The sequence below is a fragment of the Antedon bifida genome, chromosome 10 (genome assembly GCF_963402885.1).
Source record: "Antedon bifida chromosome 10, ecAntBifi1.1, whole genome shotgun sequence".
Lineage (NCBI taxonomy): Eukaryota > Metazoa > Echinodermata > Crinoidea > Comatulida > Antedonidae > Antedon > Antedon bifida.
The window spans coordinates 16,131,038-16,155,680 of NC_136235.1; the positions used below are offsets into that span (position 1 = coordinate 16,131,038).

The following is a 24,643-nucleotide window of genomic DNA, read 5'->3' on the forward strand; positions in this document are numbered from 1 at the left end:
ATTAATTACATTTTTTTCATAATTTGTTTTGTTAAAATAAAAAATGATTGTATATAATTTTGGTGAGAAAAGGTAAATACAATGATCAAAATTGAGCATTCAATATGTGGAATTATATTTAATTGATCGCTCGTTTGTAAACCATTAAAAAAAATATTTTACTGAACCGCTATATTTTCCCTTTTAGGCATTTCCACTGTTTTAGGCACTCTGCGTGAAGTGTTTTTCATTTTCAAGATTTTCTTGTAGAAATTGTGTTATTTTGTACACTTCTTGGGAATGAAAGTTACTGTAAAAAGTTAGTGTATGCTTAGCTAAGAAATTCTTTGTTCAATAGAATCCAATAAATCTTGGTATAACAATCGAAATGATATGTAACAAGCAGTCATAAAAAGTTGAGCTAGCTACTCCGGCCTAGGCTAGGCAGGACTCGACTTTCATGAACGTGATTTTATTATTTTTGCTCCACCACTTTTCACTGGCGGAGGGGCACTTGTGAGTCCAGTGTCTTATGCTAATGGAGGCCTAGCCACATACTGTGGTACGGTTGTATTATGACTATTATATTGAGGTTAATGAGTTGTTTTTTCTTTTTCATATGTCTCCAAACTTTGAACTTGCGTTTTGTTTTCTGATGTTTACTATTAAAAAGGGTAAGTCTATTTTAAATAATTATTTTATAAAATAACATTTTATTTATAATTTTCAAATTAAGAATATTAGAAATAAATATGTTGATTTGATAAAATTATACTTTTATTTCTGTGAAAATACAACCATTCACAATAGACAATAATATATAAAGACAGTATGTACTTTAGAGGATGAGAATGGCATTCATTCATGATTCATGATAAATATTATCTGAATAATATTATCTGAATTCAGAGTTGAATAGATACAAGTTTTTGAACCGTCAATCAGAAAAGTCAGTTTTGTAGTAATTTATCTAGTAGGCATATGTATTTGCTTCATAGAGATCTATTAATATCTCTATGATTGCATTAAAAAAATATTTGTATATAAATATGTTATCAAAATTTCTTTTTTTTATGTCAGTTGGACAGGAGTTGCAACATGGCGATGGGTGGCAAACGATGACAACTGTGGTATCTGTCGAATGCCATTTGATGGATGCTGTCCGGACTGTAAGATGCCAGGAGATGATTGTCCCCTAGGTAGGTATATTCTGAATTATAGGAAGCGTTATGGAACGCAGGAGTAGGGAGGGAAAAAGTAAACTTTAACCACCAATAACCACCAATAACCAATAATATAAGAGTGTGATGATGAGGAAATTTTTTTCAGAATACAATAAGCATGTCTTAATCCTAACTACAGTTGGTAATCAAAAACATCATGTTCATAAATGTTCATCTCAGCCTAGATCATTGGTTGAACTATGAGTGTGTAACATCAATGTCAATCTCTCCATTGAGTCTGTACTACTACTGAGAATGACTAAAGTTTACAACAGAAATCTATAAGAAATTAAAACAAACATTTTTCCTTCAACAGAGAAGGATTTTCTTTGGTAAAAAGTTATACAATTTGTAATTAATAAAGCAATTAGATGAATTATGTTGTTTAGTTACATTTTTATTCAAATTAAATTAATACATACAGAATTTCAGTCTCAGTTCTTGTCAATTCATTCATAACTAACTAAAAGGTGTCTCAAAGAAATACAGTACATTAATATAGCTACACAGTAATTTCATAGATCTCGCATGTATAGACGAACACTAAAGAACCATCAAGCTGATTTGAAATGAAAAAAACTTTATGGAAGATTGATCTTAATCTTATGGAAGTTATTTGCTGTGCAAGTACAAGTTAATTCACATTTTGTCTTTACAGTTCTGTAGAAAGACGAGAAGGAACCAATTGAGAAGTTTTATAGTGATGGCAACTAGGAAAAAGAGCCATTTCCAAGGATTGGTGGTTGTTAAAAGAAGAAAGATTTTGACTGTTAAACAGAAGCTTGAGATTATTGAAGCATTGGAGCACAATCGTTCAGCCAAAGAAATCGCAGATCTATTTGGAATTTCTAAGTTACAAATTTTTCGCATTGCAAAACAGAAAAAGACATTATTAGCAGCATGGAAGAATAACAAAAATCCTGACCAGAAGAAAATCCGACGAAGGAGGTACCAAGATGTTGAAGAAGCTCTTCTTGCTTGGATAAACGACACATCATGTGAGAAAAAGCCTCCCTCTAGAGATACGTTGATGAAACAAGCTTGTTTAATCGCGAAAAACATTGGCAGGCTTGATTTTAAACCTTCTCGTTTTTGGTTACAGAATTGGGCAACAGTTAATAAAGTTAACCTAATGAAAATGCCATTGGACGACACACTAGAGTATAACAATGTTGATGTCTCAAGTGGTCACCAATCTAATCAGTCATTAATGAGTGATACAAATACCAACATCTCTCAAATAACACATTATCAAGATCAAGCACAAGGAATGCATTCCAATTCTATTTATCCATCAAAAGACACTTCCACTGCAAAACATACAGCCACAATGCAATCATTATTATTAAAATATGACACAAATGATATTTATAACATTGGCACAGTAGCACTGTACTATCGTGCCTTACCACAGAAACTTTCTGGGTTCAAAAATGAAGCCACAATGACTGAAAAGAACCCATGGGATATTATATCAGTTGTTCTGGCAACTAATATGACTGGATCTGACAAATCAGAAGTGTGGGTTATTGGACAGGATGAAGGGTCGCGTGATTGTTTTAAAGGTATTAATAATATACCAGTTACTTACGTTAGTAGCGAAGACACGTGTATGTCTCCTGGTATCTTTACAGAATGGGTGCAGAGATTTGATGAAGCATTATCAAAAGAGAATAGAAAAGTTGCGTTGATTGTTCAGCTTACTGCTGCATCTTCTGTCAATGTTTCACTGACGAATATTAATTTGGTAATACTTCCACAATCAAAGAATGTTGTACAGCCGCTAGATCATGGCATCACATCTCTGTTTAAGAAATGCTATAGGAGGCAAATTGTGGAAAGGATCTTACTGTCTGCCAAGAGTGAAGGAGATATATTTTCAAAAGCTATTAGTCAAGCTATTGCATATGATGTTGATCTTCTAGATTCTGCACATATGATTCATAATGCCTGGAAGAATGTAAATCAAGAAATTATTCAGGAAGCTTTTGCCAAAGCCGGTTTAAAGAATTGTGCAGAAGACAATATGTGGACAACCAATGAAGACGATCCACCTCCAGAAGGAATGACAATTGATGAGTTTTCTAGCTATGTTTCCATAGATGACAACATTGCTCCAGTGGTGATTGGTGAAGATGAAATTAACAATACAAATAATGATTCTTCAATACCGGTAGATGGCCCCTTGCATGACGAAGAAGATGAATTTGTTGATCTTGTTACCAACTCAGACGGAGAGTCTAGCAGAGAAATCCAACAATTTAGAAGGAGCAGAAGGCAAATCATACCTCGTCAATTTACAGATTATGATGGTGTCCATTTTGAGCCTGCTTCTGGTGAAGATATTTTAGAAAGTGATGCCTCTGATGGACTCAATGACTACTATGGTAACACTAATTTATCAAAGAGAAAACAAGTTTCCAAAAAGTCTGCTTATCAGTTGAAAGGGTCTTCTTCAGAGTTTCAACCAAGTACATCAACTGGCCAGGGTGACTATGTTTGTGTTTCAAGCACCCCAGTACAAAATGTAAACAATAACTTTGTTGAGCCAAGGGCACAAAGGCCTCCACAGAGGAGAGAGCAAAGAAGAATCGAACCATCAGATGTTCCAACTTCAACTGAAGCTTTAATTGCTCTGGCGACTGTCAGGCGTTATTTGGATCATATTGGAAATGAACAATATGACTCCTTTCTTAAAGTTGAATCTGCCGTTATTTCTCACTGCTCTAAAGACTTGCGTTGAACTTTACGAAAAAAAATGGAAAGCAATCTATTGTGGAGAATAGAAGATCTTTCAACACAAATTGTTTACTATACAATATTATAGTTTTTGTAGAGTAATTTTGTGATCTGTGATGTATTCTTCTTAACCTGTAAATGGTTCTACAGTCTGTTGTCACTACACCATGTGACATGCCTTTGTTGCTATGATACTCAGTTTTGTGTTGAATATCTTTCCAAATTTGTATTGGTCGGTATTATGTAACTCAATTTCAGTGGCGTAACTCTTGAGTAGTTGCATTAGGGCTGCTCATGCTCTCTTTTGGGTTCTGGGCCCCCTAGGTTTAGCCAGTGAGCTCTCATTGCCGCCGCTAAAAGGCATGTCACATGATGCCGTGACATCAGATTGTACAACTCTATATTCATTGTGTAAACATGTATGCTGATTCAAGAATTGGCTTTTTACTGAATGTGTGCTATTAAATGTTTTTACAGTGCTTCTAGTTTGAATATATAGTAAATGTTAAAAAAGAAAACCTATTAAATGTGCTCACCAAAGTTCTAAAATCAAAATGCGTTTATTCAGCATAATTAAGGTCACTATGTTTAAAAGGTCAAAGGTTATATTATATCCCTCTCTTATACAGTATGAAATCAGTTACCAATAAATGCACTCATTATGTTTAAACAACATAGTTAATATAAAACTGATTCCAAATAACAAGAGAGAGCAATCTTGGCTTGAATCTTAAAACAGTTACTGTATTTTACATTGTTACTATTTAATTTTAAAGAATATATATTAATTTTAAAATGCACAAATTTAGAATCCCATGCTATTATTTTACAGTTTTGCATTATCATTGTGAATATAGGTGCTTTTATTATGATATCACACATTTTTATACTGTTTTTAACAAGTATTACAATAACCTGTACTGTATTTCTAAAAAATGAGTCTTCTGTGTCCTGTCATTGAATGAAAGTAATATTTATTGGTAAATTTCTAAATTTGTTTATACATTACAAATAGTTTTTAGTTTTTTAAATTTTCGTGTGACTGGAAAATCTTCAAAACTTCAAATGGTGCTTTTTATATTGCATAAGCCAAACTATGCTATTATTATTTTGGCTCTTCCGATATAAAATATAATATTAATACTTTATTTATAAGTAAGTAATAATTCCTGGTTTTTTAAAAGTAAATTTCTTCCATCAACTTTTTTGATAGAATTATGATCCAAATCATGGTTAATTATTACTGTATTTCGAAAAGAAATATCAGCACTTATTTTTCTAAACACTTTTTATTTATTTACCATTAAAACCTGTTTTAATTTAAAGATGTATTGTCCCCTTAAAAAAAATATTTTTTTACAATTTTTTTGTTGAATATGTGATTTTAATGTCACATAATATTTATACTCTTTGCCCAAAATTGGAACAAAAAATGTATTTACATTAAATACTGTATCAGTAATTTAAAGCAAAAAATAGTCAATTGGCTGCCAGCCAATGGTTTTTGGTTGAATTTAACCATTTATTTTGTCATTTTATTTTTGTTTTTTTCTATGGAAGTGATTAACTTTATTAAAACTACAAAATAACCTATCCAAAGTCTGATTTCATTAATCTTCATTTTTCAGGTTTTTGGGGACAATACATCTTTAAACTATGTACAAATATATAATGTGTTTGAATGTACTGACAAATGTTGAACCAACTTCCTTAAATTAGAACCTTCTAATACATATTAACTGTGTTATTCACACAATTATATAATAATTGTTATGTATACTTGTCTCTGCATTACATGTTATTTTTAGTTTGGCCAATAAAAGGTGCAGTTAGTTATATATTTGTTTGTGTAGTTGTGTTTCCCCCAGGTATTATATTCCAAACTCTACTACCAAAGTTGGTCCTATATAATATAGAGAAAAACCAAAGCATGCATACCAACAATGCATTAAAATGATGGTAACACAGGGAACATATATAGCAAGGGACTGAACAAATTGTCACCTTAGGGATGTCCCATTGATGGGAGTTGGCTGTAGTAAACTGTAACATATTTTGCCAGCAAAGTGTCCCAAAGTTGGAGATCTACTTTATTTATACACACTGTATTTTAATAAATGTTTATAAAAATGTCATTTTTGTTTATTTCAGTTTGGGGACAATGTTCGCATGTATTTCACATGCACTGCATTTTAAAGTGGCTACAATCCCAACAAGTACATCAGCAATGTCCAATGTGTCGTCAAGAATGGAAGTTTAAAGAATGAACAGTAAAACTTGAACTTTGAACTGTTAAAAATAGAAACGCTGCAATTCCCATATTTACAGTAAATGAATTGGAAAAGCTGTACATATCTGTAATGGATTTGTTTCATATTGATTGGAAACAGTACAGAAAAACAGGTGATTGCATTAATAATTTGAGCTGGAACTACTCCTAATCATGGGTGGGTTAGTGCTTGTATTAGTAAACACTGTTACATTCTAATGTGAGTGAATGGGTGCCTGGATGTTGCTGCTTGTTGAGACTCTGGACACAGTACTCATGATGAAATGGACACTTTCAAAGCTACAGAACCACTACATGGAGATGCATCACTAGCAACAATGCTGCAGTAGAGGAAACTATGCTGCAGTAGTGGAAACAGATCTGAAGTAGAGGAAATCATTTATGGTGATGTTTCATAAACAATAATTACCAGTACATTCAATTGTAACTTTACATATACATTTATCTATTTCCATTAAAATGAAACAAAACACTTGTTTGTGAAATTGTCTATTTTGTAGTAAAGAACTCCTTTATGCTTTTCTTTATTTCCTTTGGTCTTTGTTTTACTTTGCAATTTGTCTTTTCTCGTTTCCAGTTCTCAATTAGTTCTTTCTGTACAGAAGTGGGTAACTGGCTGAAAACTGATACATCAACATTTGGTGGTAAATCATTATTAAAATCAAAAGTTGATGATTCGAGGTCTAGGGAATTGTTTGTTTCATCATCAATCCTTGTTGGCCATGCAGTATGTTGTACTTGATCTTTATTTTCAAATTTCGAAGATGATGGACATTCTGAAGTTTTGCTAGTGTCGACATTTTTAATTTCGTTGTCATCCAATATTGTTTCCTCGGAATTATATTCGTGATCAAGCTTAGAAATATCTACAATTTGTTCTTTACTTGCTACTGACTGCCCAGAGAAGAGTTCAGAAATCAGTTTTCTGTTCTCCAAGATCTGTTGACTCTTTATTATTGTAGTATTGTCAAATGAGCTATGATTTACTTTTTGCTCTTTCATTGTGTTTTCTTCAGTTTTTTTAAAGAAATTGTTAACCTTCTGATTGTCTTTCATTTCAAATGTTCTGCTCTGTTTGCCAGGATCATGTTGCTGCATGGGCTTCTTGAAATATGTATCAATTGAAGGTTTCTTTGATCGCGTCTTTAAGATATCAATTTTCTGGTTGGCAGCAGGTCCGTCTGTAGATTTCTTAAAATATGTAGTTATTGACGGTTTCTTTGAACGATCTTCTAATTTGGCAAAGCAAATACTTATGAGTGTCAGATGAAACGGTTTTGAGATGTCCACTAACTTACTAAATAAATTCATTGCAACATCTAGAATCTTTTCGATGACTTTATCTTAAAATAAAAGAATAAGAATCTGAATATATGTTAGTCTCAAAATATAAATTTGGTTAATAATACATCATTTTTATATGAATGACATTGGAGTGGATGGCACACCACAAGACTCTTTAATTGCTCTACTGAATTATAACAGCAGCTACATTCATCCAGAAAACAAGTAGAAACAAGACACCTTTTGAACCCAACACAGTTTCCCATTAATAGGGATGTGCCCTAAATAGGGTTGACTGTAACTATAAATAAAATATTAATTTACCTGAATCAGAATCTTGAAGAACACCATCTGGAAATGGACACTGCCGGCTTTCTCTTGTCCACTGTTTTGGTTTTGAGAATTTTCGGACAGCAATACGTAGCGTACGAGGGACTCTACCATCCTCTTTCAACCTGTAGCAATTGGAAATTCCAGAAAAGTGTATTTGCATTGAGAAAAATTGAGGTGCTAAATTATGGAACAATCCTGACCAATTGGTGAAAAAACTTTAAAACTACAGTGAGTGATGTTTAAAAAGTTGAAATTTAATCATGAAATTATGGTGGAAGAACACCTTGTAAGTTGTAAGCCATTAATTTTAAGTAAATCAGTTAATAGTTACAGGGGCCTATATCTTCAGAAATATAATGATGTTTATATTTTTACCTTTGAAGAAGATTTCTTAGAATTTCTCTTGTTCGGATTCGAGCATCCTCAACAGAGTTGCACTTTTTGAAGGAATCCTCGTCACTTAATGACTGACGATAAAACAAATTAAAAATTGACATAATTACTGTACACTTTTTTAATATCAAATCCTATGGATCTCCTAGTACTAAATCTCCAAGACAAGACATGGCTACCAAAATAAACTGTTAAAGTTGTATAATACGGACACATTTTTTTGTAAACCAGCAATCAGTAGACAGGTCATGTCAGTTTGCTTGACTCGGTTCTTTCCAGTTTCTCGGTGCTCATACATTATCAGTGTTTTGAAGCTTACCATTACAATATTGTTTTTTTACAAATTACAATGACAAACGGTACCTGTGGAGGTCCAGTTTGTGTGACAAGAGAAGGATCACGCCCATGGCTTAAGTTGTGGATGGTTGTAGCCACTTGCATTCCAAACTCTTGTTGTAGGGAGTTTAGGTTTTCTGTCCGTAGCTGTTGGATAGAGACAATCCCCATGGCAGCTAACCTCTTAGACATACTGCTTCCAATTCCTAAACAAATTCAACAAATTTATTCTCTAGCAACAAAATTATAATCATATTTTCTGTTGAATCAGCATTAAGCAAAGTTATAAAACTAACAAAAACATACCAGGTATTTGTTGTACACTTTTCAACGAAAGCATCAACGTGTCTACTTGATGCGGAAAGAGCACTGTCTGCTGATTAGGCTTATGTGTTCCAGCCACTAACTTTGACAGAAGTTTGTTGTGAGAAACTCCTGCACAGCTTGTCAAACCTAGACTTTCTTTTAGCCCAGCTCTCATCTCAGATGCAATGTGAGATCCAATGGCCAGTCTTTCATAACAACCACAAGAACAATGCATTCTGGGAACTAAAGGAAGATAAGGTTACTTATTTACTTAAATATATAATATTTAATAAAAAAAATCATACTATTTGTTTATGCTCTGCTGATCCTGAATCCTAGTAACAATAACAAATGTACCTTTATCTTCAAAATATGAATGACCTTTGACATCATATGTTTTATTTGAAGCTTGCCGGTCTTTGACAAGATTTGTAACATCAATGAAGTTTTCATCAAAACCAAGCCGTTCAACAAGAGGGCAAAATTGGAGTAAATAATCTGAAAATTAAATGTAAACTAGAGACTAGACATTTTTCAAGTAAAAATTGAAACTAAAATGGATTATGGTTTGATAATTAAAAATAAATTTTAAATTAGTCCACTGTGCTTTGAGATGATATTAATGTATAAAAGTGCATTATAAATATATATTCATATTGCCTCATATGTTACATGGGTTGGCCATATTAAATGTTATAATATATGTATTTATTGCCTCGATCGTTTCACAGGAAAATGTTCTATATACAAATTTATCTTTTACCATAATTATCTGTTACAAGCATTAAAAAAATGGTTGTTTACAGCATGTTCAGAAAGTGATTCAATTCAATTAAATTTGGCTAAACCAACTAGCATGGAAGTTTAGATTTCCTTGTATTTTGGCAGACAGAATAATATAAATCATTTGCTTACCTGTAACTTTATAAGACATCTCTCTATACTTGGTTAAATCTTCTCCACTTACAAGAACCAACTTGGGACAAATCTTCAAAGCATCTTTCACATAACTTAACTTACCAACTCCTTGTTCCCTAGCAACATAATTACAAGTCACAACAATATTTTTCTGTTGAATTCCTGTTTAAAAAAAGAGTTATTTTAAAGATATATTGTCCTCCCTAAAAAATTTTTTTTTTACATTTTTTGTTGCATATGTCATTTTAATGTCACCTAATAGTTATTCACTTTGACCAAAAACTGGTTCGAAAAAAAAAACATTATTTACCTGAAAAAATGTAATTTAAGGCAAAAAATAATTAAATTGTCTATCAAACAATGGTTTTTGATTAAAATTATCTGTTTCTTTTGTCTTTTTATAAGTGAAATAATAAAGTCTTATTCTATTAATAATTTGTCATGTTTTTGGGGGACAATTCATCTTTAAATTCTGAAACAATTTATTTGACTGGTATTTTATTTGTTAAAATATTATAGGCGCAGTTTCGTACACCCACCCCTTAAAATGAATTCTTACCTAATGGCTTGTCTCTGAGTGTTGGGTTCAGGATCATCTCAACTTGTGCATAGAAGCAATCCATATCAATGTGGATTATAGTATCCTCATGTTCAGATGATGCTAAGAAGGAAAATAAATTGTTAAAAAGAGCCTTTAGTTGTCAGCATGAACCAGCAAGGGATGAAATTTCTGTACATGTCTTTTTTTGTTGGAAAACGCCTATATACACATCCATATAAGGTATAAGGTATTTGTATTTGTCTTCAAGCTTTCTGGAAACTGAGGAAATTCGGATTAGACCCTCCACAGACCTCCATGATGGTACAGGTATATGAAAGGTCAGGCAGAACTATATTACTATTATTACCCGAAGATGACTGATGATTGTTGGAAGATTCTTGTACTGATGATGTCATAGATGATGTGGCTGCAGGTAACCACTTTTGGCACCACTCATCCGTTTCACCTGCATCATCTTCAGTCTCCTCATCTCGATCAACATCATCAAAAGGTCTTTTCAGCCGCTTTGATTCCATCTTGCCACAGCACTGTCGACCTACAGAAAGTTAACTGAATGTTAATGTAAGCATTGTGTGATACTATATAAACAGCATTTCTGTGATCTGTCTATATACGCCTGTGCATGGTCCATGGAGTTACCTCCACATGCATATGGACCATGGTCTGTGGCCCAACATCATCAACAATTTATTTTCATAATCATGTTTGTTTAAATTCCTATATTATTAATGATTTGTTCTTTTAACATACCACAAAATCAATTACCACAAATATAATCAATCAAACCATAAATTATAGGCTTCGCGGCAGTGGAAAGTTTCAAACAAGATCAACAAAACATGTTTTTACCGCGGCGGCTGACATTAAATGGGAATTCCCCCTCTCCATGGTTGAGAGGATAGAGGGCGCCATGCTGAATTTGTAAAAAAAAAAGTTGAACAGAGAAAAAGTAAACATACACGACGCTAGGCCTAGCCCAGGTAGGCCTAAGCTTACATTTTGTGCTTTGTAGAAAATTATTCAGTATTAAAAAATGATCACCAAATATTTAATAGTATAAAGCACAATTTTAGAATATAATTTAGGGCTAAAATCCTCTGAACATCCCAGTTGGAAATTCCTAGGCCACGCTGAGACCAGCAGAATGTTTATTTTATGTTTACGGTATACAGGTCTCACAGTGTCGGTACATTAAATACTAAAATAGAGGAAGTGATCATGGTTGTCTAAATTGTATTTTATTTCAGATTATGAACAGTCTTTGGGGAGAGCTGCCTCCGGCAAAATCTGGAAGTAAATTCATGGATGTGAAGTTGTCGTTCACTAAACTTCAGCCTCTACACTTGGATGTTTCTCATCTTCAACAGCCATCTACACGTAAACAACCAACATTGTAAGGAATTATTTACCTCAAACCCCATTGTTATTTCTTTGGTCTCTTCATATGGTCTCTCAAAATGTACAAAAAATAAACCAATATGAGTGAATACTGCTTTTTTGCCCATCATATTTTGAAATGAAAGGTTTTTAACATTATTTTTTCTAATATTTGAGAGGATTTCTAAATTGTTATTGTCATCTAATGTTCACATAGTTAATGACAATATTGAAATCTTGAATAAACATATTCCGAGAGAGATCATATAATCACATAATGATGTATGTAAAGAAAAACCATTCACACTATTTTCTTTGTGTATTGTTTTATTTTGATAGACTGCACCCAGACTTGTGTAGACCAGACTATATTAGCCTTCACACAATCCAACTTTTAAAACATAATCAACAGCTGAAAAATGCCAATGGACAACTGTCACATGCAGAGGTATGCATTGGTATCATTTAAAACAATTATGTTTGTTCACAAACAGCAAGTAACTCATCAATCAACATGATAGATAAACTACTTTATATCATGCATATCAACTAAGTTTCATTTTTAGAATAAAGCTCTATCTACACTATCAAACTTTATGTGACAAAATGTGATGTGTCCATATATGGACATGATGATGTCATATCACTACTATATTTGTGCACATCACACTTTTTTGTCAAACTAGTTTGATAGTGTAGACAGAGCTTTAGGAAGCCTGGACCATTGGGATTGGAAGGCAAGCATGTTAACCACCAAGCTACAGCTTAACAACAATTTTGTATCATTAGTAGCGATGAGTTGCCCATATTGTATTCTTGTGATCAGATGTTAGTACAGTGTTTTTTTAAAATTTTTTTTCCAGAAAATCGATATAGAACGAAGAACACCAAACATTCCTCCAAGCCCTGTGTTAGGATCAATAAAGGTTGCTAATAAAATGGAAACATCTGAAAATAGGTTAGTTCATTAAATTAATTCTTCTGTACAAATGCTATATTTAAATTAATAATCTTGAATTTATAACTACTAACAATATTATTCATTTATGTTTGGACAAATAATGGTGTTATTAATTATTAAAATGCAATTCATAATACAATAGAGTAAAATACTGTATAATATACTACAAAATAATAATATTGTAATGTAATAACATATATATAATATACTGTAATATATATAATATTAATAATTAAATTACATTAATAATTATATAATATATAAACATCAATCAAGATCAATAAAGTGTTACTAATCAACCCTAATTAATTGTAATAATATAATATACTTTATTAAAATATTATTTTCATTATATTAACTCTAACCCTTTTTATTTTTACAGTTAATGATAAATATAATATAAAGATATAATATTTAAATTAATATTCCTTATTTGTTCTTATAGGTCACTACCATTATTGCATGATGAAGGCACAATTAGAATTGATGACAGTGTTACTAGGCAACTGTTGAGGAGAGCAGTTGCCACTATAAGTGCTCATTCAGGTTTTGAAAGTAAATTTCTTTTTATAGTTATTTTCTCAATAGTAATATATTGGCAAAAAAAATGTGGCACATACTGTAACACAATATTAATATATTTGTTCTTTGTCCGCCCCATTATTGTAATACAATCCAGTATATGACCCCATTTGACGAATATAAAGGTAGGACAATAGGTTAAATTCAATGCTTAATATTGCAATTTCTAATCCCAGGGTTCATATTCTTTCATAATTTTTAAAATGCAATATGGTTGACAAACACAATTGTTATTTTCAGTGTGTCAGGAATCAGCATTGGAATGTCTAACAGATCTACTTCATGAATACTACTTAAAATTCTGCAAACGATTACGATTAGCTGTGGATCGGGAAGCAATGTACGGCACGACAAGTTTTCAGGATGTTTTAACCGACGTCTTCAAAGATAGCAACATTGAAAATACAGAAGTGCTGTATCAGTTTTGGAAAACAAGAATCAAAGATTATCATGATTTCATTGAAAGAAAGAATAACAAATTGCAGGACCAATATCAAAGTTTAATTGTAAGTATTTGGGCATATCACTACCATATTTGGGCATATCACTACCATATTTGGGCACATAACATTTACACTAGTTTGAGCTTAAGATAGATCATTAAGTCCAGCACTTTATTTTACAATTTTAGCCATGTAATCTGCCAAAAACCTAATCAAAACTTTTCAGAATTAACTGCATTCTATATTAAATTTATATTGTTTTGTGTAAAAGAATCATTTTTACTCATATTTTGTATGCTAATATTATTATGTTACTTTACTCCATAGAATCCTATCAGAAATCCAGTAGAACCATCATCCCAGTAAGTTTCAGTTGATTTTTAAAAATAAATTTGTATAGTAGTAGTTGTAAATTAGAACCCTTTTTTATCATTTCTAAACAAGAAATTCATTTGAAAGTAAATTTATGATGGTTATGTAAATACCATATTATTTTTACTACCCAGAGTAAACCAAGAACCAGGTTCAGATATCCAGTTTCCTGACAACTTTCCCGATCTCCTTGATCAGTTACCAGATGCCAGTACCCCTGGGATAACCTTCCAGAATCTGACAGCCCTAGAGATGGAGGAAAACACAAGGACGGCTGCTAGCACCAGTGAAGACAATGACGCTGCTCAGTGGCTGGAAGGGCAGATCAAACTTGAAAATGCAGACAAGGACTCAAGTGCTAACGATAGTACAGACAGAAATTCACAGGTAACCTTTGCTATAACCTATGACCTTGCACCTAGGCTATGAGTCATAGGTCATAACTTGATTCCCTGACACAGTTTTGGCAGATTATGAGTCCATCCTAGGCTAGTTTGTCACAAATCAAAAGTTCCCTAAAAAACTACTATTTTTGTTATTATTCTTCAATGTAAAGATTGTTTTACTTTCTATTTATAGAATGATAGTGATAGTTTGACTCTTGGCCCTTCACCTTCTGGGTCATCTAATTTAGATGCTCTTTCTCCAGTTAGTGTTGGTAATCCAAGAAAAAAGTAAGTTGATTGTAGTATTGTGCAGTATTTAAAACATGTTGGAATTAACATAATGTACTGTATTATGATACAGTGTCTTGAAATTTACCACAATATAAATATGTAAATTGTTATCATTATCAACCTAGTGTTGCATCTATTTTGTTAGCATTTTACAATGTTTGTTTATGCCTGGAATTTGACTAAATAAATGTTTTTTATTTATTTCAGGAGGAAGAAATGAAGAAAAAGGTACCCATTGTAAAATACAGTAATTTATTTAACCTTTTTTAATATACTGTAGACATATTCTCTAGTTGTACAAATTTCAAAATATGAAAAATAAACAAAGAAAAAATGTACAGTTTATGTTGTTCTTTATTTTTCTCTGTTTACATGTGTGTGTGTATAATTATTATATAAACACCACCACTAGTCTGGGTTGACTTAATATCAGTAAAAAGATAAAATATTTTGGCACATATGGCGTTTCATACATATACTACTTGATATATATAAAAAAGACAATAAATAGAGATATGAGGCACAGAACAAATTCTAAACTGCCAGGTGATAATGTATTAATTACTTTGAAACAATATACTATACATTAATTTGACAGGCATAGATAAACTTTAAACCACCCAATGATATACTAGAAATTGAATAATTTATAGACAGTAAAGATGAGGATATCTGAGAAAAAGCCGCTCTGACCAAGATTCAAACCAGGAATTAATACATTAAATACACATTTTTTATATACAGTATATATTTTTTAATTCCTAGGGAGCCCTTTGAATTGCACATCACATCAAGTCTTGCCTTGAAACACTGCTCAGCATATAGATTTCTCAAGTACTACCTAACTTTTGATGATAATGTCGCTCTCACACTTGCTGTTGACCTAAAATAATAAATAGAGGGCGCTATATTAAAAATCATCAAAATCTTCAGCCATGAAAAAAGTTGGTATATTAACATCAACATAATACTAAATAATACATAATAATGGATTATGTATGCCTGTACCACAAACATTTATAGTTATATTATTGAAATCATTCCTTACTTTGATGAAGACGTCTTCTTCTTAGATGTAACAGATGCTAATGACTTTGATCTAATAAATACAAGAAGTAAATGCATAAAAACAAAAAGTGGAGTCCAAGAACCTCTATTCTGGTTTGACAACGGCTAGCATAGGGTATAACAACCAAGACGTCATTATTTTGAGGAGTTGATCAGACTGGGAGGAAACCTATTTTTACTGTACAAGTTCGTTATTGGAAGTTTTATATTCAAATGCAGTACATATGTAAATTTACAATGAAAAGTTAAGGATTTTTTAGGAAATTTTGAAAATATAAACCTTACTTTTTGTCACTCTTCCCTTTGAACACTTTATTGACGTCTATTTTATTGCTCACTTCTTCCAAGTTCTTGTTTGTAGAACTTTTCTTTGACTCTTGATGAACTACGTTTAATTGCAGAGGTGCATACATGTAAAACCATTGCTAAAAAGTATTAATTAAAATATTAAAGTATTTTTTTATATATTGTACTGGGAGACCTCTTTTCGATACAAGACTGTCCTCACAGAGAGCGCAGTTGTTCTGGACCATGATCAACACACAGGGAAATGATACTCAGGCTCTATTCAAATAGTGTACCATGTACATGCATACAGTGTATGGGACCAACCACTTAACTGTGAAGTACAAGGCAATGCATGCTAGTTTTACATCCCTTACCACTTATGCCACTATACTGTTCTTTTGTAATGAAATATAAAATTGTCCAATGTATGGACATTGAAAGGTATGGAATGATGACAAACATACAACATACAACACCAGTACGGTTGGTAAGGTTTCAACCTGACCACTCTTTCACAGAGGCCTTTGACAACCCAGTGGATTGAACAGAGATTGTTCCATTTTCTTGTGAAAACCGGAACACTTTGTTTCTCAAGGATACACTGCATTAATTTCATTTAAAACGTTTTTAATACCAACCTGTGCATGATTTGGTAAGCCAATATCAGTGAGAGTAAAATGCCATAAAGGCAGGCCTAGGTTCATGATCATTAATCGGAAGTATTGGCTGAATGTATCTGCTATAAAGTGCCAATGAAGAGAACGGTCCAGAAACCAGATTTCGGAATCAGTGGCTGGTACACCTAACAAAAAAAGAATGAATGAAATGAAGTAAAAAGTTTATGGTTATTTTATTTTAAATAGATAGAGTATCTATGAGCTATGAGCGCTCACTGATTAAACCCAAGGGCCCGGAGCTTATGGGGGGACCGGAGCTTATGGGGGACCGAAGCTTATGGGTGGACCGGAGCTTATGGGGCCCCTGAGCAGGGCTCAGAGGAAGAAAACAGGCATTAAAATATGTCGTCAGAAACCCCCATAAACCAGGGGCCTCATGCCTCTGTGTTATGCCACTGGGCATTAAACTTAGTAAACATACTGGGGTGAGTCCTGAGATTTGTGTTTTTAGTAATACTGTAGATCAGCAGTAGCGGATGTTGCCAAAACTTTGTTATATAATAGTACATTTCATATTTTAAAGACCGCCTAAACACCCGCACCTCCTCTACCCACTTTCTTTCTAGAATCTTTCTATTAATAAACCACAAACTAGTGGAAAATTAAAACTATAAAAAATGTGTTGTTGACATTTTCATATATTCAAACCTTGTTTTGTATTGCTGTAAACTAAACACACTTTTCCATAGCCATTACAAGGGTCTAGTTCAAACACACGACTACGTAGATCAAAATGCGGCTGTTTTCTTCCATGACTCAGATACTCTGTCTCGTCATCATCATCAGTGTCGTAATCAACGTCTGCTAGTGAGGGCAGATTTGATGTGTTCCTTCCACCTGCGAGTTTCGCAACTTTCTCAATTGGATTTATTTCCATAAGTCCCAAATGAAATGGTTGATCTAAAGAGACAGAATTTAACAGAATTTACATAAACACAGTGGCACCTGGATGCAGAAGAGATGCTAATAATTTGCATATGTGCATTATGTTAAATTAATAGAAGAAATCCAGGTATATAGTTAATAACTGTTATTACATGTTCTCATCACCTGATTTCAAACAGCAAAAATCAAAAGCGTCATCATGCATGCATATTCATATTTCCACCTTCAAAATGCGACGCATTCTACTTGAGTTTTTTCATTCAGTGAATTAGATTCTACTTCTTGCAAAGCAAAGAATTTCACAACAACCAATCAGAGCACAGGAAGTGAGTTGTCACATGATTGTCAGCAAACATGTGATTGAAATGAAAATATTTGAGCTATTCCCAAGTATTTATAATTACTAATTACAAATATATGTTTTGGTTCACTACTTCTTATTACCATCATTATTTTAAAAAGTCTCAATACCTTCAAATTTAACACACCACTGGAGATGAAATCCATTTGATGTTAAATAGAATCTTTTAAGATCGTCTGGTAGAATGCACGAGTTGCGCTGTTCCCACGATAACACAAGGTGGCGCTCTGCAGCTGGTATCTCTTTCAAACATATGTCTGATACTCCTGGTCTTTTTTCTATCATAGTATACAAAAAATCACACATCTTATAAAAATGGAAACATTTAATATTAATTAACATCAAATGTTCATTTTCATGTCTTAATTTTGTCACAGCATTTTTTTCAATGGGATGAGTTAGACACATTTTCGCCATTTCTAAATTTAAAAGTCATGATTATTAAATATTATTATTACTAAATAATTAATTGTTGTATTTCATTTCTTATTCAATGCATTTCAATTTAAAAAATCACAAGTTTAAAAAGTTTATTTAGGCCTAACCTCTGTAAATTTAAAATTGGTATGTTCTTTTCTTTGTGAAAATAGCCTAGGACTAGGAGGCCTAGGCTAGGTATGATATAAATACTGCTATAATGACTAATGTACTAGTACTACTTCTCCTCTTCTTTTGTCTTCTCTAAAACAGGCACCTCCTATGCTATCTAAAAACCTCTAGCTAGAAGTAGCTAGACCTCTCTCTGTGTTTTTGGTAGGCCTAGTAGGTAGGCTAAAACAGTATGTATTGTCTGTTGTGTGGGCCCAGTAGCTAGCATATATAGGCCTAGGCCTATGCCTAGGCTTAGCTAAATAGGCCCTCCTTCCTAGCTAGCTTATTATATATATATATAGCCTACCTAGGCCTACGCCTAGGCCTAGGCCTAGGCCTAGTAGAGGAGGCCTAGCCTAGCTAGTAGTAGGCCTAGAGTAGATATTTATATTTAGCCTACCTAATGATTTAACTACACTCAGGGTTAGTCGATCAAAGAGATCAGTAGGTAAACCGGAAGAGTCACTCATTATTACATATAAGCTAGCCTAGAGTGGCATACTAGCTAGGCCTATAGGCTAGATACTCTTTTTCTACTAATAAGGCTAGGCCAAGGTTAAGTCAGAGAAAAGCATCAGGTAGCCAGGGCCAAAGATCGGCAGCAAAAATCAATCCATAATCTATATAGCGCCCTCTATAAACGATTTAGCTAAAACTTTTTTTAGGGCGTGCTTAACTTGGTGGTGTGGTGTTGGTGGTGGTGGTGGTTCTTGATGATGGAGGGGATTGGATAGGATGAGGAGGTGGATTCTGGCCACTCACCATGTCTAGGATTTTTGTAAAATATAACATAAATCGTAAAGCAGTACACTTCTGCAGCAGATGTATTAAAAATGTTGTAAACAGAAACAGAAGCCTGTCAACGTTATCAGGTTTGGAGTTTATTATCAAACAAGCACAGAGATAGCTAGAGGAGGAGGTTAAATTGTAATGCGCGTATTGCGCCATTAGTTGCAGTACGCGCGAGCCCCATGACAACATCCCTGAAACAAATGCGCGCGAACTAAAGATACTTAACCTGGATTAAGTTATCAGTATTAATAAATTAATGTCTAACACAATGATGGTAAAATGAATTTATCAAACAATCAACATTTAAGCCAAAAAAGTTTCATCAGTGACAGAGCACCTCGTTATTCGACAAAAAGAGGCCTGCTAGCCTTAACAACTGGTACCGGTACAGGTCCGGGACATACACTTACAGCTGTAAGTCGACATGGCGTGGCCACCTGTTCTCACGAGGAAAGCAGTAAATACAGACCACGAATTTACCACAATGGCATACATCACTGGAAAGACGAATGGCCAGACAAAGCGACTGCAGCACAAAGCAAACATTCCTGCGAGTGTAGTCAAGCCTCTGCAGTTCTTCACGTGATGGCTGAGTTATGGAAAGAAAAGCAACTCAACGACGTAGTACTTGCTGTAGATATAAAGAAAATTGGCGCGCACAAGTTGGTATTGTCTGCTTGCAGTGATTTCTTCCGCCAAATGTTTACAAAAGATTCCGAAGATGAGTTGTTTGAGTATAGTCTACATGGCATTGAGTATGAGACGTTAAGTGTGCTTCTTGAATTCATTTACACGACTAAACTCCACGTTAGCTTCAACAATGTCGAAGAACTGTTAAAAGCCGCAGATTACCTAAAGATTAACTTGGCAATTGAAATATGTTGTCATTACCTGAACGACAACTTGTGTCGTGAAACTTGTCTGAAAACACTGTCGTTAATTTCAAACTTTGAAAATATGCCAGATATCGAAGAAGCGGCGTGTAAAGTCATCGCTACCAACTTTTTATTTGTAACTAAAAGTGCAGATTTCAATTTCCTTCCTTACAAGTCTCTGTTACTATTAATATCAAGAGACGATCTTATTGTGGATAGTGAGTTACAGGTGTTTGAAGCTGTTATGTCATGGATTAATGTGGATGATATGCGTCTGAAGTACGCACTTAATTTACTTGAGAATGTTCGTCTGCCTATGATCAAACCGCCAGATTTGGTTGACCACGTGGAACCAAAGATTTTGAGGTTTCCACTATGCGAAGAACTTTTGAAAGAAGCACTGCACTATCATTGTCTTCCTCTTCGACAAAGTATTCTGCAGTCTCCAAGAACAGCTCCAAGGTCGATGCTAAAGATTCCGACGGTTGTGGCAGTTGGTGGCCATCCAAGACTGGCCAACGAGCCAGTGTGTCAGACAATTCATTATTTTAATTCAATTACAAAAGATTGGAGTGCGTTGACAGAAATGATACAGCCAAGGCATCATCATGCTGGTAGGTCGCAAGAAAATTATTTCATACAGTCTCTCATTTAATACATATCAATCTCTACTTCCTCTTGTAATCTATGCCCTCTAACTTTCACATTCGATGCAGCTCTTTTGTTTACATTATTATTATCATCAATGTTCCATAAGCCTATTGTACCAAATTTGTTTTTGAAAACTGCTCTAGGCCTAGTTTGCAAACTCAAGTTTTCAGAGTAGAGTATTGACTAATTTCAGAAGCTTTGGCAACTTTGGCTTTAGAAACATTTTCTTTGCTCGAGTTTGCAAACAAAAGTTTGCCCGAATCTAAATGTATTCATGTTTTTATAACATAAGAATAATAATTATAGTTTATACTGTATAAAATACAAATTTCTTCTCTGCTTAGTGGTAAATCTTGGTGGTTTCCTGTACATAATCGGTGGCCGAGAGACAACTTACAAACAAGATGCGCCACTCAAAACGGCATTTCGTTATGATCCTCGTACGGACTCCTGGATTCAAATTGCAGACATGAAACGAGCTCGTGAAAGCTTCCAAGTGGGCGTCTTGAATGGGAAGATTTATGCTGTTGGTAAGATCAAGACTATACGATAACCTCTACTTATTGATCCTATTTTACCATAGGCGAAAAAATTCATGAGAATCGATGATCCAAATACCAAAAGAATCGAAATGATATTGATAATTGAATCGAATTATGCGTAATTGTTTTTGTATGATAAATACATATAGGTGGCCGAGTAAACGATAGTGTATCGTTAGCGGATGTTGAACGTTACAATCCCCTATCTGACGAATGGGAGGCAGTAGCATCATTGAGCTCACCAAGACGATGTATTGCTGTCCAGTCACATTCTAAGTGGATATTTGCAATTGGAGGTTCAGGTTAGAGTGTTTGGGTTAAATGACAGTATAGTGCATAGTCATTCATATTTATCGTCGTGGTAGGCCATCGGTATCGTCATATCGATTATGTCTCATCAATTCTTGCATGATTAACATTGTTTTATTTTTGTTTTATTTAGGAAATTTAAAGTTATCAAATAAAGTAGAAAGATTCGATTGCACCAGTAACCGATGGATGTTGATGTCTCCACTTGCTTCTTCGCGATTCTTTGCCATGCTACTTCCTGTTGGGCATTTTATGTACCTAATCGGTGGAGCTACTGTGGACACCCACGGCCACTTACACTGTATGTCTGCGGTTGACAAATACCACCCGGCTACAGATACATGGACCATGTCAGTCACTCACCTCCCGACCCCACGGGCAGAAGCGTCTGGATGTGTTGTTAAGAATCGAATTTACATTCTTGGAGGATATAGTTGGGATTCAGAGAAGTGGTTAGATTCTGTGGAGTGTTATGACGTGAAGAAAGATGACTGGTTAGAACTTCCCAACTTTCCAAAAGCTTACACGGGAATGGCTTGTTGTTCGGTGACATTGCATAAATTACCATGAGCGCATTTGGTTTAAACGCATTTGAAATTTAAAATTTGTATTGAATAAAATGTTCAATATTATTAATCACGTCTTTCGAGTAGGTATGTATAAATGGCAAGCTCAGAAACAGCATCGTACGACGAGTCGTCGTCGAGAAAATTAAACATTTTTAAAGTACTTCCCGGCCCTCGACATAAAAACTACGCCCAACGCCACCTCAAGACGACTAGTCTCGTCAGGATTCAACTCAGACAGCACCGACGAGTCAATACGTTTCATCGGACCTTGTCGTACGATGCTGTCTGAGTTGCCCTTTAGTCTACACTAGTAATACGTTACCAAACTTTGATTGAAAAACTACGGTCTCTGTTTCCGGAAGCTGTCAATTTATCCTTCTGTAGGAACACGAAGTAGATAGCCTACAAATACTGTTATTTGATAATTCGTTGACGGTTTCAAAACCTCAAAATTTTGTCAAGAAGGCCTAACTTTCCTTGCAAATTTCAAAGTAACTTCGCCAGTGTAAACTAGGCTTTAGTGACAGAGTGGTTCTTTTTAGATTTGACATTAATTTTTAAACATATTCAGTAGGCCTAATAATAGACTATAATACGATTTAATTAAAACTCAACGATTTATTCCCAATTATTACAACAAGAAAACATATTTATTAGATCATCACAGTTGATTAAACATTTTAAAAACAATGATCTGTGTTCAACAATAGTGCAAATGTTCTATTGTTTTGTTTTGGTAAAAGTCATGACAAATGTCAGTCTAGATAATACAAATCTCTGTATAAGAAGCGAGTATTTTAACTGTTCAAATGCACAATTACATTGGTTTACATATACACAGTTGTGTTGCCTGGTTCAAATGGTTAACAAGTTATAACGGAATATGAAATGTTTTGTAGGCCTATACAACAGTGCCGTCATCAGTTGAAATGGTATAACCTCACGAATCACAGTGCAATTAAGAAATGGGTAGGGCTCTAAAAGTGCACCATCTTCTGTATAAATAGCGTAGAGAGCAGTAGTATCTGCCACGAAGATGCACTAAGAGTAGTTGCGAAACCTGTGGTTGGAGATACATACTCGGGTTCTTCAGGCTCTGGTTCCCCTTCAGGCTCAAGTTCAGTGACCGCTGTGACACCTGTTTCCGTTGCTTCAGGTTCAGCTAAAAACACACAAAATATTATTTAGTAAATTGTTTATCAATAATAATTAATACTTAATAGGCCTATTAAAATAAATGCAACAATTCCCAAAATACTGATTGAATATAATGGCCTACCTACTACAAATTTTATGTGGAAAAAAAATGTGATGTCCCCCATATATGGACATGATGATGTCACATCACTACAATCTTGAATCTGTATCTGTATGATGGCGATTGTACAGTAGCTACCAGATCCAGATCCAATATTTGGGCATATCACCGCCATATACAGTATTGGGCACATCACACTTTTTTTGTCAAACTAATTTGATAGATAGTGTAGACAGAGCTCTACCAACCTTGTGCACTGATCCTTGTAAACATTGTGACTAAAAACAAAAGTATCAGAATCAACCTCATCTTTTTTGAAAGCTGGATTTTTTTTAAATAAATAAAAAAATGGAGTTCACGTCACACTGATCAAAAAAATGTATTCTTGTATTCTGTAGAGTTGATCAAACTTCTGATGCGATATTTAATTTATGACTGAAAAGAGAGTAAAAATAAATGGGCCTAATTATTTTATTTATTTTATTATTAATAATAATATTAGGCCTAAACTTTATAATAGGTTACGGACACATGATGGCCACGGAAAATACAATGATGATGAAATACACCGCCCACACATTATCCTGCCTGCTCTCTGCATATACACAGGCAGCGCGTAGCTAGCAGGGAGGCTTCTTGGAATCGTGCTGTGTGTGGGGTGGTTGTTGAGCCCGCCTCCTAAAAAGCCATCTGAATGAACAAGTCAGAATTGAAAGTTAGAACGAAATGCATTGAATTTAAACGTAGTCATGTATTGCTGTCCATCATAACATAGTCATTTTACAAAACTGTTACAAATTAATAACATACCAAAAATCTATTACTTGAAAAATGATGAACCACCGACGAGAGGGAGAGCCAGAGAGTAGTCTCATCAAAATGACACGTGCAAAAAAGAGATCGACGACGAGGTTGTTCCTTCGGACGCGCCCCCCACCACCACACAGTGCATGCAGTACTAGTATAATACTAATACGCGCGTTTATTGTGCGCATGCGCTGC

At 34.0% G+C, this 24,643-nt stretch overlaps 5 protein-coding genes and 1 long non-coding RNA gene across 7 annotated transcripts; 3 read left to right on the plus strand and 3 right to left on the minus strand.

The window, feature by feature from the left end:
* The first annotated feature begins 142 nt into the window (after window positions 1-142).
* Window positions 143-6,703, plus strand: LOC144854659 (anaphase-promoting complex subunit 11). The gene is made up of 3 exons (XM_078712594.1): window positions 143-297; window positions 1,058-1,178; window positions 6,093-6,703. The coding sequence occupies exons 1-3, from the start codon at window positions 280-282 to the stop codon at window positions 6,206-6,208; spliced, it is 255 nt and encodes an 84-aa protein (XP_078568720.1). The 5' UTR covers window positions 143-279; the 3' UTR covers window positions 6,209-6,703.
* Window positions 6,233-11,247, minus strand: LOC144854655 (DNA polymerase iota-like). Its single transcript, XM_078712590.1, has 10 exons — window positions 11,114-11,247; window positions 10,710-10,898; window positions 10,361-10,462; window positions 9,799-9,963; window positions 9,241-9,381; window positions 8,884-9,126; window positions 8,605-8,783; window positions 8,224-8,315; window positions 7,840-7,970; window positions 6,233-7,574 (listed from the first exon to the last, which is right to left on the minus strand). The coding sequence occupies exons 2-10, from the start codon at window positions 10,876-10,878 to the stop codon at window positions 6,721-6,723; spliced, it is 2,076 nt and encodes a 691-aa protein (XP_078568716.1). The 5' UTR covers window positions 10,879-10,898; window positions 11,114-11,247; the 3' UTR covers window positions 6,233-6,720.
* Window positions 11,248-11,266: 19 nt separating this feature from the next.
* Window positions 11,267-15,113, plus strand: LOC144854656 (STAGA complex 65 subunit gamma-like). Of its 2 annotated transcripts, none has more exons than XM_078712592.1 (10): window positions 11,267-11,343; window positions 11,611-11,756; window positions 12,080-12,188; window positions 12,604-12,698; window positions 13,147-13,256; window positions 13,524-13,789; window positions 14,054-14,088; window positions 14,233-14,485; window positions 14,678-14,776; window positions 14,986-15,113. In XM_078712592.1, exons 2-9 carry the CDS (start codon window positions 11,614-11,616, stop codon window positions 14,774-14,776), a joined length of 1,110 nt encoding a protein of 369 aa, XP_078568718.1. In that variant the 5' UTR covers window positions 11,267-11,343; window positions 11,611-11,613; the 3' UTR covers window positions 14,986-15,113. The 2 variants fall into 2 exon arrangements, with proteins under 2 accessions (XP_078568718.1, XP_078568717.1); XM_078712591.1 differs by having other exon boundaries at window positions 14,678-14,772; window positions 14,983-15,113.
* LOC144854658 (tubulin polyglutamylase complex subunit 2-like) lies at window positions 15,011-19,230 on the minus strand. The gene is made up of 7 exons (XM_078712593.1): window positions 19,046-19,230; window positions 18,165-18,332; window positions 17,457-17,708; window positions 16,770-16,933; window positions 16,129-16,268; window positions 15,824-15,874; window positions 15,011-15,658 (listed from the first exon to the last, which is right to left on the minus strand). Exons 1-7 carry the CDS (start codon window positions 19,113-19,115, stop codon window positions 15,613-15,615), a joined length of 891 nt encoding a protein of 296 aa, XP_078568719.1. The 5' UTR covers window positions 19,116-19,230; the 3' UTR covers window positions 15,011-15,612.
* A 486-nt stretch (window positions 19,231-19,716) lies between these two features.
* On the plus strand, window positions 19,717-22,485 carry LOC144853500 (kelch-like protein 9). The gene is made up of 4 exons (XM_078711195.1): window positions 19,717-20,926; window positions 21,308-21,493; window positions 21,655-21,807; window positions 21,948-22,485. Exons 1-4 carry the CDS (start codon window positions 19,717-19,719, stop codon window positions 22,382-22,384), a joined length of 1,986 nt encoding a protein of 661 aa, XP_078567321.1. The 3' UTR covers window positions 22,385-22,485.
* A 514-nt stretch (window positions 22,486-22,999) lies between these two features.
* LOC144854441 (uncharacterized) lies at window positions 23,000-24,048 on the minus strand. The gene is made up of 2 exons (XR_013614602.1): window positions 23,890-24,048; window positions 23,000-23,545 (listed from the first exon to the last, which is right to left on the minus strand). It is a non-coding gene; the product is annotated as an uncharacterized LOC144854441 (long non-coding RNA).
* Between the last annotated feature and the right edge of the window lie 595 nt (window positions 24,049-24,643).